Source organism: Brugia malayi (assembly GCF_000002995.4).
Source record: "Brugia malayi strain FR3 genome assembly, contig: Bm_v4_Chr1_scaffold_001, whole genome shotgun sequence".
In the NCBI taxonomy this organism is placed as follows: Eukaryota; Metazoa; Nematoda; class Chromadorea; order Rhabditida; family Onchocercidae; genus Brugia; species Brugia malayi.
The window spans coordinates 9715837-9732956 of record NW_025062475.1 but is presented as its reverse complement, the minus strand read 5'-3'; the positions used below and the strand labels follow the sequence as shown (position 1 = coordinate 9732956).

Genomic DNA, 17120 nt, shown 5'->3' with positions numbered 1-17120 from the left:
TATTGAAATTCAGATGGAAGAGCAAAGAGAAAAGGAGAGGAAATTGTCGGTTGGTGAAGGAAAAAGGATGGAAGAGAAAATATTGTAGGAAGAAATGCCTAAGAAGAGTAAGAGAATATCGATGATGAAATGCAGCTAGAAAGGCCTTAAAAGCTAAGGTTCACATGAATATTTGTCTTTCTCCCTCCTCATTCCCTCTCACTCTTCCGCGTGGTTCCATCCATATTTCTGTGCAACACAATCAGTCATTCATCATTTTTTGATGGTTCTTGATCCAATATAATATATTTACCCCACAAATTATAAAATATATAATTTGCTTTTTTCCCCTCTGTCCTTTCTCTTTCTAAGCATTCCCTTTCTTCGTCTTTCCACTCCTTCTTTTCCCCTTCCTTCTCCATCTTTCTTCCGCTTATCACTTCAGTCCCCCTCCTTATGGTTGTTTAATTACCACTTCATTTCTCCTTCTTGCTGAGAACTGATATGATGATGTGCGAATGATTAATATTACTAGAATTTCATGTTTTTGTCATAAATCGTTTCAAAATTAATTACTAAAAAATCAATTAATAGATGAAAATAATTAAAGTATTTCTTAATAAAAAAAAAAAAAAAAAGAAAGAAGATAAATGAAAAACAAAACGAAATTTGCAGCTAGCGATTTTGAATGATTAAATTGGGACAATTCTGCCAATTATTTGTTTGATTTTCTGAAAAAAAAGATTTTTCTGATTTATTTCTACTTCTGTTACTAATATTACTACTTCTATCACTACTATTACTACTACTACTACTACTACTATTATCACTACAGTTACTTACTACCAAAGCAATGTTGATAAAGGAATATCGTATTCTGTTACCTCTTACTGTCAACGAATATCGTATCGCTCAACTTTATATGATTCAGGTTTGTGTTTAGGTAAATTTGGTTTGTTTCTTTCTTGTTCGAGATGTAGATATGAGAGAGCGGAAATGAATGGGAAGGAACGTTAAGATACTTTTTTTTTTGGGAGGAGAAGGATTCAGGAATTCTGTCTTCTTTTCAAGCATAGATTTTATTGTTTAAATGTTACTTATGATACGGAATGTGTGTCAGTTATGCTCGTGTCAGTTATTGTGCATTAAATGTGCACCATTCATTGTGGGAGAAAATTGACACATTTGCAAAATGATTTCTGTTTTTTCAGAAAGTTTGATAAATTTTGCAAAAATTTGCAACTTTCAAATATTGAAGTCTTGTTTGCAAAAAGATTTTTTCATTTTTCTTTTCTCATATGTGTGACATTTCACTGCTTTTAAATACATTAAAGTTTTTGAACTACAAAAATGAAAAATTTTAGTGACGATGAAGTTTTTTCTCATACTGCTAATTGTATAATAATTTTTGGACATTTTTTTTCGCGAAATCTGTATACAATAATATTTTTCAATCAAGAAGAGTGATAGATTTATTTGAATGAGAATTAAATGGTTTATTTATTGAATATGCTATCTCATGAAATGTCTTAATTGAAATCCATATCTATGCTGCATAGCACTGATGAATTTGCATATATATGTATATCTAACTATTCTCAAATGATTCATTTTAATCAAATTATTTTCTGAAATTTTCTCATCGAAGTAGAGAGTTGTTTATCGAAAATATCTAACAGTTGATTCTGATATATTCATTAAATGAAATGTCATAAATTTTATTCCCAAGAAAAATATAATTCTTTTTTCTTTATAATTTTGTCAATATTAAATTTTCGCAATGAAATTTATTAGTCCTTATATTTTTTTTTCCAAAAAAAATAAGATATTTCTTTTTATTGATCTGCACATGATTTTATTGTTAATTACCAAAAGTTTAAATAATCACTTTATCAAGTAGGACTTTCTCTTTGTCAGTAGTTTTTGTATAACGGATGTTATCGATTATTTTTTAATCTTCCCAAAGATATCGGTCTTTTCCGTTTTCTGTCTTTTGGTACAAAGTATTGGAAGCATCAGGGGCAATTTCAAGACGGAAGGTATGGTAAATTTCCCATTTTTTATTGTTAGAATTCTTTTGATGATAATTTGTAGATTGTTAAATTAAAGAGAAGCAAATTGCTTAGCACATTTCAATGCATGCTTGGGTTCACACTGCAATTTTTCTTCAGATTTATGAAGTTAGTAATTATATTGCTTTCAAATGATGGCTTTCCGTCTTATTTTCATGAAGTTGCTTGTATTATCGAAAGTTGGAAACTGTATATTCGTAGTTTAATATGACTGCAATAATTGGAATATTGAGATCTATAAAAGTTATGATATTTTAATGCCCACTTTTTTAATAATAGACTGGCAATTAATTTCCCCACTGCGTAGGACTTGTTTTGGATGTAAAGATTGTCAATGTAGTGAAATTTAATGGTTTATTAAATGAAGTAAATCAATGGCGAATGATGGGCAGGTTTGGAAATAATATTTCCAAAAATTTTGAGAAAATATTCCTTTCTGGAAGTATAAGTTAATAATATGAGCAGAATATAAGTTGTTTAAATGTTGTTAATGAAAAAAAGAAATCAATATTTGTTTTCATGAATTGATTTAAAGGAATATTTGAGTCATAAATACCATCTGTTGACTTTTATGGATTAACCAGTGCTAAATGATTCTGATAAATTCCGGCAGTCAGTTCATAAATTTAAAGGAAATATTCAAGTTGAATTGATAAAAGCTTCAATTCGTGTATTAAAGTAAAAATCATTTTCGTTAATGGTTGGTTAGTCGTTACACTGAAATACTAATAAGTATGTGTGAAGTAGATGTTTGGATTTACATTATGGCATAACTCTCTTCAGTAATTGACATCCTGAAAATAGGAAAACATCGAAGGAAGAGTGGGAGATTGAGCATAGAAAATAAATATGAAAATTGAAGAAAATTTTTGATGTATTTCTGGATAGCAAATGTTAGAAAAATATCGATCTAAATTCTAAAAATACTAATGATCTAAATATAGTAAAGGGCATTTTCTCAATATTGAAAAAGCAAAATTTTGGAAGAAATTTCGAGGTGAAAGGGACAAAGAATTTTTTTCAGCATCACTGAAACCTTAATTTGAAAAAATGAAGTATGTACGCCTAATGTAAAAGTCCAGAATTAGAATTAAATTTCATTCTAGAAAAGGAAGAGATAATGACGAAACAAATAATTCTTTCTAGAATAATTGATAATTAAACTTGATTCATTTATTCTTTAAAGGAATTACAAATTGCAGAAAAAAAGTCGACAAGAAAGTTCGGGCGAAGGTAGTGGTGTAGAAATTATCACTAACAAACCGTACAGCGATGGTCCAGGTGGATCTGGTCAATACACATTTAAAATTTATCATATCGGCAATAAAATCCCAGGTAAGTATTTTGTACTTCAATGGATGAATTTCATAAAAAGTGATGGCATAATGCTATTACATTTTTTGTATGTACCAAGAAAATATGCTTTAGTTGTTATAATCAGCTACTACAAGTTTACAATGTTACTTTTCCATAAATAGAACAAAAGCAAATTACTTTAGTAGCACCGTACCTTCGTTAATTCCATGGAACAATTTTTTGAAGAAAACACGAATTGAACATCGTCTTCCTCACTTTCTTTTTCTAAGAGCTGTTGTCATATTTAATTTTCTTCCATTCTTTATGATGTCCAGAAATGTTAGAAATTTTGACAGCAATGTAGTCGAACAAATTGCTCATGCACTTTTCCTTTCTGCTTTTGTGTTCCTTTTTCCACACATTCCTTTTTGTTGAGTCAAAGACAAATTGGTAGCCTATTTTAAGAATGAGAAATCAGTAGATTGATCAATTGTTCAAGATTAAGTAATGAATTTTTTTTATTAAGATTAAACAAAAAAATTAGAAAAAAAATTCAAAATTCAAAATTTAAATTATAAAGGAAATATAAAATGAGCGTTTATACATTCCTTTTTTTTTTCTGCGAACAGGATACGGTTATATTTTAAAGGTCATAAATATGATAGTGTAAAACTGATCAAATACAAAACATTATTTGTGTGTCGTCTCAACATAGCGATTTTGTTAAAATTATAGCGATTAAAATTGCATCGGATATTAAATTTTTTTTTTTCTGAAAAAATCTTATATGTATAAAGATATGCTGGAGATATTTGATGCATTAAATAAAATAATGAAGCAAATGTCCACGAATTATTTCATAAATTCTTTTTTTATGGTTAGTCTGGTTACGCAGCGTACTACCAACAAATGCACTGGAAGCACATGAAGAGGCCTGGAATGCATATCCTCATACGAAAACACGTTATTCATCTCCATTTTTGGATCGTTTCAATATTGAAGTGGAGACGAAATATTACAATGATGCTGGTAATCAAGAAAATGTTTTCGAGCTTACCGGTGATGAATTGAAAAATCGAATTGTTGGTAAATTTTTTGAAAAACAATATTTTTTCTAATTTTTGATTTAGCGAATTATTTCAATTCGAAAAATTGGTTGTGTCAGTTGTATAAGTGTGTAAGTATTCTTTTAAATCGTTTTGGTTTATGAAATCAGTTTTAGGCGTAAAATCCATCGTTTTTTAATTTAAAAATGTTTAGAAAAAAGTTGGAGATGTAAGTTTCACGTTGTAGATGTAATGGATTTTGTGAATGATGCGTTATCATCGTATGATTATGTTCCTGATGAAGATCCGAAATTATATCATAGTATAAAGACTGGTCGCGGGCCGCTGAAAGAAAATTGGATTGATGACTGCATCAAAAATGGAAAACCTATTATGTGTGCCTATAAACTTTGCAGAGTACGTTTCCCATCAGAAATCATTATTTCCAATAGAAAGAGGAATGTGGAATTTAATTTGACAGGACGTGTAGAACTTTGTTTTATCAAATGAATTATCGCATTAAAGGATATTTCAGGTTGAATTTCGATTTTGGGGTTTGCAGACTCGCGCGGAACGTTGGATACATAATCATGCATTGCGTAATACAATGCTAAGGGCTCATAAGCAAGCGTGGGTATGGCAAGATGAATGGCATGATCTTACACTTGAGGATGTACGCGAATTGGAGCGAGATGTAATAGTCTTTTTCAAGGGTTTCAATTTTGGGTCAGAATTTTAGTCTACTTTACGGAAATTAATTACTTGTCGTATTGAGAATATGTGCCATGAAGAGGAAGTGAAGAGTGGAATTCCTGAACGATATCTAAGGATTGATCAAAAATTTAATCAGGATGGTTTAATGTCATGGTATCATCATTTGGAATCTGTCATTTGTAAGGGATTGCGTGTACCACTGCACACTTTCAGCTTTTTCATTGATTTGCTGTGACATATTAAAAACTTAGTAAGTTTTATCTATTTGAAAAAAAAAAAAGTTTTCCATCTATATTTTCAGGCAGCAGAACATTTATCCAAATTAATGTCGCGATCGTCCATTTCTGTTTCTTCGTCGATTTATTTCGATTGTGTGGATGGTAATCCTATGATAGAGGATTCTCAGTCGCTGATAAAATGGAGTTCAGAGATATCGCTTCATAGTGGTCACGAAACACTGTTATCACCTAGACTTGAACAAGATGTGAAGGTGGCAGCTAACACCACATCTGATGCTTCCTTGCTTGTGATAGTGTTTTACGGTGATATTTTCTCAGATGTGAGTTTTTTGAATAAAATTTTTAGAGACTAATTTTAAATTCACTGTTTGCTAGCTGAAAAGTGTTAAAATTATAAATAAAATTGAGTATATCAAGTTTAGATTCTTAATTTTATTCAAAGAATGTTGAATAATCTGATTTATTTGTCAGAATTAATAAGAATAGTTTGTTATAAATAGTCTGCTCACTGAAATATATTATATTCTTTTCAAATTCTATAGATATGTGTGAAACACATCTTACTCTTCAAACAACAGTGTTTGTTTTGTTAGAGAAACATGAGAGCACCCTTTGAATTCTTGATATAATTATTACTGAAGTCGATTCGTTGATTTTAAAACTCTGTATACCGGAAATAACCAACTATTCTTTATTCAATACTGTTTGATTGAATTTAAGAAAACTTAAATTTGAATGTGATTCCGATGACTGATTTTGAGATAATCAAAGCATTACCATCCTTACGAATGATATAAAAAGATTATGTTTCTACTTCGATGGTAATGTATGGGTATCATTTTGCCTTTTTTTTTTACTAGGTTTCAACCGATCAAAATGTATCAGATCCGAATTCTTTGCGTTTAACAATGGAAAAACAGATCTCAACAGATTATGAGCATCTGAAAGGACATGTTCATTTTTTACAAGTATCATGTGGTCAAGAATTCACCGATACAGCCTTACATTTGATCTCAATTACGCCTACATACGGTCTTGTTCATCCATCACTGGCATTACTTCTTTCTTCATCGCAATATTATTTTGAGGTTTGTTTCCTAATCGTACAATACAATAAGAGCACTTATCGATATAGGTGATCTTGTGTAATCGTTTATATGCTTGATGTATACATATTCATTTAAAAATGGTGACTTTTTTAGTGTTCTTTATTGCAAAAATATTAAATGATACTTTAGCATTGAAAGTAGATAGAGAGAAGTGTACTGCTTTTGTTTGTTTTTATAAACATTCGAAAATGAGGACTTAATAATGAGACATAGAAGTCAGAGTTGTACATCTTCAATTAATATACTCCAAACTGTTTTTTTTTTTTTTTTTATGATACCTAAGCGTGCTTTTTTTCTTTATTATTTCTTTAACTTCTTTAAAAGGAAGCAAAAAAGCAAGAATCAATACGATGATTTTGCTAGAATAATTTAATTTTGAAAGTTCTGAACTGAAACTATTGAGAAAAGAAAGATATTGTATAGAAATGAGCAGATAGCTCATAAGTGAGATATGAACGAGATAAATATAAAATGTAATCAGGGATTAAAATGAAAACATTATGGGATAATCAGTGCATAAATTCAAGAGATTGACGAAAATAGTTTTCATACCTTCAATGATTAGGTAATCTTCATCATTGATTTATGAAGAAAAAATTGTTGTCAATCTTTGTACTGAATTCGAATTTGAACTTCCGCAAAATTTTTTATTTAAATTCAATCAGCCTTGCTATGGTAGATTGGAAATTATATGGGGAAGGATTCCTCTTATCTAAATAATACTATTCAATTTTAACACAATACCAATGATAGCACAGTTTTTAGCAATTATACAGACTATTGCACACTTGGCTGATAATGCATATCAAAGAGCTTGAGATAAGGCTGCTGTACGATTTAATATATGCATGTGAACATGTATTTTGTACCTGTTCAAAAATTCAAAATTTAGCACAAAATATTTCTTTCCGACATTCTTTTTTTTTTGCAATTTTTGCAATTCCCATAATATATAGACAGCGATGAAAATTGCATGTGAAATGGGATGAAAAAAAAATAGGATAATGGAATTATGGTTTTGATTGATGAATGATTTTAATGACACACTAGTTCCATTATATCTTGATGCGAATAATATCTGGAAGAATAATAATGAAAATTTGAAATCTAGTGATAGAATGCATAAGCAGCAGTATTTTGATATTAAATGGAATATTATTAAAATGATAAAACATAAAAAAACTGTTGCTTGGAGATCAGAATAATTTGAACAAGATTTTCGCACAACATTATGATTTTCAAGTTGTTTTAGTCTTGAACTGTTAATAATTAGTGTTGTGCTTTTTTGGTAATATTTCTAGTAAATTGAATGTTGTAGTGATTGAAAGCCTGAAACATGTTTTAATTTTTATTTGTGAGAAATTGATAAAGAAAATATGGCTAGCTTCGCTTAAAAAAAATTATTTCTGTATTAGCGTAAGGATAGAATTAACAACATTAGAATATTATATTGGTTAAGTTGTACATAAACTTTATATTTAAACTTAAAATTAAGCACGTTTTTAGGCTGTTCGGAATACGTTACGCCGGGCTAATGAAGCATATAATCAATTTATGCATTCCAATGCTGGACGAAATTTTAACGGCGAAATATTTGCCGTGGGTGATTACTTGGGTGGAATTTTGCTGCATGAATGTTTAAAACGTTCCGCAAATCACTGCCATATGCAACAATCACATCAAATTGTTTCTCGACATTCCAGTAATCTTTCCACTAAGTCTCATATTATTGCAAACGAAAACAGACAAGAGGTGATTGAATTTTTGTTAGCACTTGATATCACTAAGGTTTTATCAAATTTTATCAAACATCGTACTATTGCAGCCTAGAAAAAAGTGTAAAAATATCCCAGTGCAATGTGAAAAAAGTACTGCTGTATACCGTCACATATTCCTACAAGCTTCGAGAAACGATTGTCAGAATACTATCATATTTCTTGTCACTGGTCATTATTCTACAGATCCGTTGATTGGATGTAGTATTTTGCAAATTTGGTCGCTTAAATTTTCTTTGAAAAATATGCGATACTTCTTTTTTATCGGATATCTTGTTTTTTTCAATTTGCAGTTTGGAGAAAATGCGTGGATGACAAATGTAAATAAGTTACAGCGAAATTCATCGGTGCCATTGACCATGAAATTCAGAAATTGTCCTCAATCAACACCTAATTCAGAAACTTCTTCAAACGATGTAACTCCATTCTGGCTTTGTTTTAAGTAACTGACTTTCAAATTACTTTTCTCTTTTAAATCCAGATTTCCGTTAAATTTGTGTTAGATTTTATGCTGAAGACAAAGATGGGAATAAATGGGGTTGGTATCTAGTAATTGCATGCATAGCACTCTGTTGTTAATCGATATATTTTCTGAAGTTTTTACTTTAATTGAAGCAAATTTATTACAGGAAGTGCAAGAATCTCTGGTTTTCCACCCGAGCATGACATTCCTTCTTGGTTGTCCCTTGGCTTTTGTTTTGATTCATCGGAAATTTCACGGCTACGGTACATGTTTTTCTGTTTCTATATATGTTATTACGCTGATTTTATTAAAGCTTTCAAAAATTAATTGCTTGCGCTAAAAATTGCTTCAAATTAAAATTTTCTTTTAGTTTAAAAGAAATTTAGAAACAAAAAGAAATTTTGTAGAAGCTGAACCACTGGAATGCAATCAATTATTCAACATCTACTACTCGATAGATGCATGTGGTGCCCGGCTGGAACCAGTATTAAATCCTCAGCTTGCGATGCTTTTACCCGTCGACATGCCTCGTTACAGTGGTACTGCTGATGCTGTTGAGAATAATGATGGGTAAATGATTGATATACCTCCGAAAGTGATAATGTGAGGGAAGCAGTATAAAATCGATTAAACCCATAACCAGTGTGCGTATTTAGTGTGGGAGTGGGTTATAAATAATGTGAGTATTCTCCTAACAAACTACATGCTAATATATAATATATTTAAATAATATTTCCTAAATAGTGAGATGTTCTCGAAAAATCATGAAAAATTCGAAATGTTACACATTTGGTGGTATTTTACTTTTTATTTTGTGTTTCTTTCTTTTTTTTTGAAATCGCAAGCCTTTTAAAGGACTTCTCTCTTATAGTATACTTGATTCATCATTACTTTGGGGTAACCATCGTATTGATCACATACTGCATTCTCCGCACGCTATGATTACTTTGCCGTCATCAGCTCTTCCCAATGTTCTCCATGCTTCGTATTGGGAAAGTGATGATGTAGCTGCTTTTATCCTCAAGTTGGTTTAATTTTTTGACCTCGAAACTTTCGTTTTAAAATAAGATTATATTTGCATGTGCAGTTAGGAAAAAAAAGAAAAACAGTTTGCATTCTGAGATAACGTCCAGTTGATATCGTAAGTTTTTCTCTATATACTGGTATTTCGTGTCATGGAGATTGTTTCAGAAAAACGAAGTTAACCATAAGAGCCCTATATTTTGGAGTAGGTTGCATTTTTAACAATCGATAGGAAGAAGATTATAGTTTGAAATATGAAGTTGTTGAAGTATTCTCATACCGAAATAATTCTAAATTCATTAGTGCTTATATGATTATCAAAACGGGTAATGTTTTCAGGCGATTTTTACAGTGCGAAGGTGTGCGTCCGATAAATTTGGCTAGCATTACAAAAATTCCATCAGAAATTAAGCTTGGTCCTGCAATATGGAACAAGAAAAGAACTAAATATAAGGCAAGTAATGCAAATTTTTGGTCTTCAATATGTAGATTTTTTTTATTAATAAAGTCTTATATTCTTAATTTGTTTCGAACTTAGTTTAAAGGCTAAATTATTAACATAGAAGAAAGGGAATAAATGGAGTACTGATTTGCTTGCAGATTGCTAATTTGGCACCGAGTTTCAGCGGTAATGACGTAATTTGCGTAGAAGGAACTGAGCAAGTTATCCATGCACGGTTTTGTTATGGACCAATGGACTTAGTTGCTTTAAGCCGTGAGAATATTTCCGTTTATATACGGCCCACAGGAGGTGATTGGCAGTTAGTTAAAACAGATATTACTGATTCCCATGGCAAAATTACATTTGAGGTTTTTTTACGATCATATTATCCTTTTTTTTTTCTTCACCGTCTGCATAAATAGAAGAACTGCTTTAATTTTAACTCTAATTGCACTGCTCTAATTTATCGACGGTTTTTTAAGTTAGCAGTGAAATTCCCAACAATCAGAGGCATATATTAATTTCTATTTGCACTATTTTTGCTAGTTCCATGAACTTTGCAACTTATTGCTATAGAATAGGTGAAAAATGAAAAAATGATCAAATTTAGTTGAACAGTTAAATTTAATGTGTTATTGCAGCTTAAAAAGCGATTGTCAGTTGGAATACACTATGTGAAATTAATTGTGCATGGAGATCATTCTTTTCTGGATTTGTATGTTGCTGTGGCACCAGTCGGAGAACAATTCGTAGTGTTTAGTGTTGATGGATCACTTACTGCTTCAGTATCGGTTACGGGACGTGATCCACGAGTTCGACCAGGAGTTGTTGATGTGGTACGATATTGGCATGATTTGGTTGGTCACTTTTTTTCCTTTCATTCATCGAAAAGAAAAATATTGAAAGTTTCGAGATAGATAATTGATTGATTAAATAATAAACGGTGACAAAAGTCAGTGTGCTGTTCTCTTAGGACCAAGCAATTGTGTTGAAGTTCAGATTTTTGGAAATGTGTTTCAGGGCTACACCATTATCTATATCACTGCCAGACCTGACATGCAACATAAAGTTGTAGCTTTGTGGCTTGCACTTCATAACTTTCCTCATGGTCTCCTCATTTTTACTCCATCATTTTCGACAGATCCTCTCAGGTCATTTTTTTAGTTTTTGAATCGTTTATGAAAAATTATAAAGTTGGATTTTCAAACTAATGATGACCATTTACATTAATTCTACAAATTTTCATTTCTAGGCAGAAAGTGCTTCATTTGAAAAACTATTTGGAGATGGGTTTATTCATTACTGCAGCTTACGGAAGCAGTAAAGATGTATCGGTTTATAGTAGTGCAGGAGTGAAACCGAATCGAATATTTTCGGTAACTGGGGGGAAACGAGGATGTACAAATATCAATTGTTATGCTTCGCATTTGAAGGATCTCAACGAAGGATTATACGACTTCGCAAAACCATTTGATTCATCGTTAATTTTCCCTCAAACAAATTCATCTAACATTCTCAATCGCAGGTTTGAAAATAATTTTTTTTTTACTAAAAATTTTTTATTAAATATTACCAAAAATTTACTGGAAATTTCTTTTATAACTCTTACTAGAAATTTCTTTTATAACTCTTCAAATAACTCTTACTATAGAGAAACATTTGATTATTTTATCAAAAATATAATTTTGCAGAAATTTGATACGACGTACAAATTCATTCAACCCCCGAAGTGGGCGACAGTTATCCGAAAAGAGCAGGTTGCTATAAAAAAAATATATATCAATTAAATGTTTAAACATGTTCGTTCATTTGCGATCTCAATCTAACACTCTGTTAAGATATTAGCTAACTATTATTATTGTTGTACAGTGTGTATTGTTGTTTAAACTGTTATATATTTTCCGAATCTTAACTTTAGTGAGGTCCTTACGGTTATTAGAAATGGTGAAATTTTGTTGCCTACTTGGTAAGAGTAGCAAAAAATAAAACAAGACATGAGAAAGGTTGTGTTTCAATAATGGCAGTATTGATTGACTTGCAGTAAAATTTTGTCGTGTAAATAATGAAAAAAAAAAAAAAATATTTACTTTTTTGCCAAACACCAGTCAGTATATCGTCCACATTCGAATAATAAGCAAATGAAATGACTATTGTTCAAAAGAGTCAAAGCATAACAAGAAAGCTTTGGAAAAAGTAATGATTATTTAACAAAGGAGGATTTTTCTGCGTGGGATTTCTTCGGATTTTCTAGACAAGTTCACTACTAGAAGTTTTGCAATCTGTTGGAATATGGAAGTGGATGTGAATTATAAGACACGAGAGTAATCAATTTACTAATCTTGGACCATTCAAATCTCGGGAGAATGTAAGTATACCTGACCAATCCATACAAAAGTTCCAGTTGAGAAGTTACGATGACTAAGAATGAGTAGAAACCAGCACAGTGGATTAAAATAACATATGAAAATTTAAGCATTAAAATGGATGCAATGGACATGAAGCTCTTTGGCATTGTTATACAACAGACAGGAAATCGAGTTACGGCAGGAAATAATGGCATAGTAGACGTAAAAGGAATATGCCTACACTATTACAAGTCCCGAAGTTTTTGTTGACCTAAAGATGAAAAAGTCATAAATTCCTTCCTCCTATACGTGAAATCTTTCTTTGAAGACTACACGATGTTTTACTTTGGTCTAATTGAAGATCAATACAAGAGAAACAAAAAGATAAGAAACCAAATAAATGGTTCTAATTTTAAGCGTTCGAATTTCTCAAGTCCTAATGAAAAAACTGATTTACAGTAGCTACTCTATCACATATTAACTGGACATGATTCAGTCCTTTCATTTGCATTGAGATAGTAGAAATAATATCTCTCATCCTTTGTGACAGTCTTACACCTGAACTGATCTGCTCATTTGAACAACTGATTCGAATTAGTATATTTAACTAATAATTATTTCGCTTATTGCCGATTATAATTGAAGACTGGTATTCAACGCATAAATGACGATTCATTATGCCATAATGTCACAAACAACAAAAACATTAGAAGCACTTTCTGGACTTCATGATGGGTTCCATGACGAAGACAAAATTTGATGTAATTGTATCTCCTTCGTTTCATTCCTGTTCATCTTTAATATCATATCATTTGCATATTTTTGATCATCCTACAATTAAGACTTCTATAAAAAAATCTACACTGAACTGATCGACAAATTCAAGCTGTAATATATAAAAGTGCTTCAATAAAATCGTCTTACTTCTCTTTTATGTGATAATCAACAAAACAGCTAGAATTAAAAACTGTAAAATAACTGATATAAATTCAAAATTTGTGAAATCCATTGTATTCCCAACCTATCTATAATGCTATATTGTCGGCTTACGAGATTAGCAACTGCTCTCACATTTTGTGATTACATCAATGAAAGAATTTAGTCTTTTGCTGAGATGGAATTTTATTAATGCTTTTTGTAAGAAAAATCAAAATTTCAGGAGGATCATTTCCTTTTTTTTTGCATAATTTGCACCAAAGAAAGTCGTAAAAAGCACTAACCGATTGATATTTTTTTAACATAAGTAAATTTACTTCTATCAGTTGTGTGAATCATTTTAAACAGTTTCATAATAGATCTCAGAGGAGCAACGTTTTTGCTAACTTTAACTTCATTTTTATCTATTCTTATCTTACTTTTGCTAGTTCCCTACATCAGGACAATATGTTCTGTGTTCTGGTGTAGAAAACTCCAAATACAAAGCACGACCAATTTATAACATTCTACATTAAATTCCCTAATTATCTCTCATACTTAACAAAATTGGAAAAGGATTGCAACAAAAGAAAAAAAAAACTAACATTGGAGAAAAATTATTGGTATTAAAACTCAAGAAAAGCAAATAAATGAAACAGAAATATTGAACAAAAACTACAGAAATCACCAAAACTAAACTACCGAAAAGAAAAAGTAAAAAAGATTACACAGGAAGAAATGAAAAAAGCGTGAATTCTTGTATTTGAACTACTGATCTGAGCTTTTGCCCAGTCTGTATGGTAATCTTTGTATCGGATGGCCGAAGGAGGATTGCATATTTCATTTTTTGTCGCTTTCATTGTTTATTGTTTCAGTAGAAATAGCTATGCCATTAAGTCTTGGAAGTTTAGCTCAGTATTTGTGAGATTCACTATGTTTGTAATTTCTTTCAGCAGTTTTATCTTCAAACTTTCCTATAATGCTACATTGTCAGTGTGCTGGACTGGCTACTGTTGTGGCGAATTTGGGCAGTCGAAAGTTTGATTCTTTTGGAGAGGTTTTTCACTCGTGGATTATGGCTTGATGTGGTAGCAGTAGTGTGGAATAACACCGAAATGCTTTGGCTTAAATTTTGACAGATTTAACAGGATAGGAAGTAATTACTGGGGTCGAAAAAATGAGGATTCCTCATTTCTTCACATTTATAGTAAGTAATCTCTCATACAAGAGAATATATATATGTCAAGATGGAAGTGGTTTACAAAATTTGATAGATCCTCTCAAATACAGGAATTGGTAGGTGAAAAAAACTGTACTATGAAATATCTGATGCGTTAATTAAATCAAAATAAACAAAAAAGGGATGAGAAAATGGCTTAATAAGGAAATAGATTAATTAAATGATTCATAATATTGTTTACATTAACACTTATTTAGATATAATACAATTTGGATAGTTAGTTTTTCGCATAAAATCATTACTTTAATTTAAAGTTCGCGGTACTCGAAATTTGTGACAGCTGTCTCGAGGTATGATTACCTGTGATTGCATCAAAATTTGGTTTCGCATAGAGAAATTTAGTCTTTTTAAAAAAAAAAAATTATTTTAAGAAATTTTAGAGACATGATTCTCTCTCAAAAAAACTTGCACAAAAGAAAGCTTTTTCAATATTTTGATTTTTTTTTTTTTTGATAACGTTTAATAATTTTTTAACATAAGTAATTTTACTTTGCTAGTAACGACCATTCCAAAAATTTCTTTTCGCTCATATTTACCGCAGTAGGATCGATTCTAGCAACATAGTATTGCTTCTACTCCATCCTTATCTATGTTTGTCTCATTTTTTTCTTTTCTTTTTTTTTGATTTCCTACTCCAGAACAATCATATTTGTCGAAAAACAATGAAGCAAAATCAATTTTGAACATTCTGCATTAAATTTCTTACCAGTTATTTCTTAGGAGGGAACCACGATAAAAGGAAAATAAAAGAAAAAGGATCAAAATTAGAAACATTATTATTAAAACCAAAAAAAAGGAGCAAACAAATAAAAAATGATTTCATGGGAATAATTTTTAAAACAAACCCTTAATTTCCAAAAAATATTTGCTATCCCTAAATATACATCTGTAAAAGCAAATTTAGAATTTCTTTCTTACTGCGCTGCTTTCTTGTTAAACAAAGTAGGTTTCCTTTCTTGATGGTTGACTTTTTTTTATCCTCGATACTGGTAGATTCTCGAGTTTGTACTGGTTCCATTTTGTGTACGTGTACTGTGGGAGTCTTCGTGAAATACTTTATTATTCAAACCTCAAAGTTGGGTTATTAAACCAAAGATTAACATTAAAAATTATACAATATTACAATAATGAATTGATACATAACACATAAATGTAATTAAAGATAGAAGCAAGCTAGACTCCTCGCAACCGAGCCATACCATAATGAATGGCTTTGTAAGGAAGAAACTTGGGAGGGATTTTATGGATGCTAAGGTTACAAAGAAATATTTGGACATATAAAATAAAAGCACTAAAAACCACAAACAGAAAAAAAATAAGTATACAAGAAGGAAAATACAACAACTTTTCGCAACCAGTTCAAGGTTTAAACCTTGATCATTATTTGTATATCGAGACCAAAAACAAAAACATACTTTTCTTAATTTTTTACCAAAATTTTCCAAAATTAAGAAAAAAAAATTAATTTGTACACTCTGGCTAACTTTTCGTTTGTTTAGCTACTGGCTTTATCTCACCAATTTTCATGTCAAAAGACTAAGGCTGCACAGTTTGAATTCATTAACAAAAACTATTGATCTCGAACTGTTACTAAGTTCTTTCGTTTCATTTAATTATACAAAAGATAGCAATTGCAGAATTAATTATGCAAGATATGACGAATTGTTATAATCATTTAAAGGAAATGAAAAAACAAAACCAAGACACTTCTTCATCCAAGTTCAAAGAAACTAATCAAGATTACCAAGATTCATAATTCTACATGTGTAAATATATTTTTACAAGTTACAAGTGTAAATAAATATAATTTGTTGGGAATAGTGTAAATATACAAACCTAAATATTTCAAATACTATTTCAAAATACTCCAACGAGCAAATTCAAAAAGTTTTGAAAAAGTTTTTTTCGATATGTGTCTTCATTATATCCATGCTAGCAGAAAACATATAACAGAAGAAATTCGGCACAATTTGGATCAGTACAAAAACAGCTAATTCCGTAATAGCTTATTACTTACCTAAGAATTTGTGATTCCAATAACTGCAATAATTAATGAAAAATTAGATTGGTCTCATGTAAGCGCAAATATTTCAGTTTGAACGGACTAAACCTAGAAGCAAAAACCGTTCTTCCAACTCTAAAAATTTATTATGCAGAAACCATGATATTATTTATTATCTTCTAGAATTAAACTAAAACTGTCCTCTTCAGAATGTAGGCCTAAAAACCATCAAAATAATAAACAATCAAATGATAAAGGCATTTTTCTTCCAAGAAGTGTAAATGCAGCCTAATATCGAAGAAAATTGTTTCAGTGCTATATTAGGATTAGACCATAGTTCGGCCATCTTCACTATATGCAAAAAAATTTATCAATCACTGTTTTGACTGATAAATTTTATCACTTGATTTACATCCCGATGTTAATATTTTCACAAAGACTTATTACTGTAATTACCAGA

At 30.5% G+C, this 17120-nt stretch overlaps 1 protein-coding gene across 1 annotated transcript; it reads left to right on the top strand.

The window, feature by feature from the left end:
* Positions 1–832: 832 nt before the first annotated feature.
* Bma-pitp-1 (Phosphatidylinositol transfer protein) lies at positions 833–11925 on the top strand (the record flags this gene model as incomplete). Its single annotated transcript, XM_043077320.1, has 18 exons — positions 833–910; positions 3254–3386; positions 4230–4433; positions 4641–4810; positions 4929–5087; positions 5409–5666; positions 6207–6434; positions 7962–8207; positions 8524–8646; positions 8860–8956; positions 9101–9263; positions 9565–9717; positions 10056–10170; positions 10317–10526; positions 10800–11015; positions 11179–11309; positions 11411–11683; positions 11850–11925. 18 exons carry the CDS (start codon positions 833–835, stop codon positions 11923–11925), a joined length of 3033 nt encoding a protein of 1010 aa, XP_042933254.1.
* Between the last annotated feature and the right edge of the window lie 5195 nt (positions 11926–17120).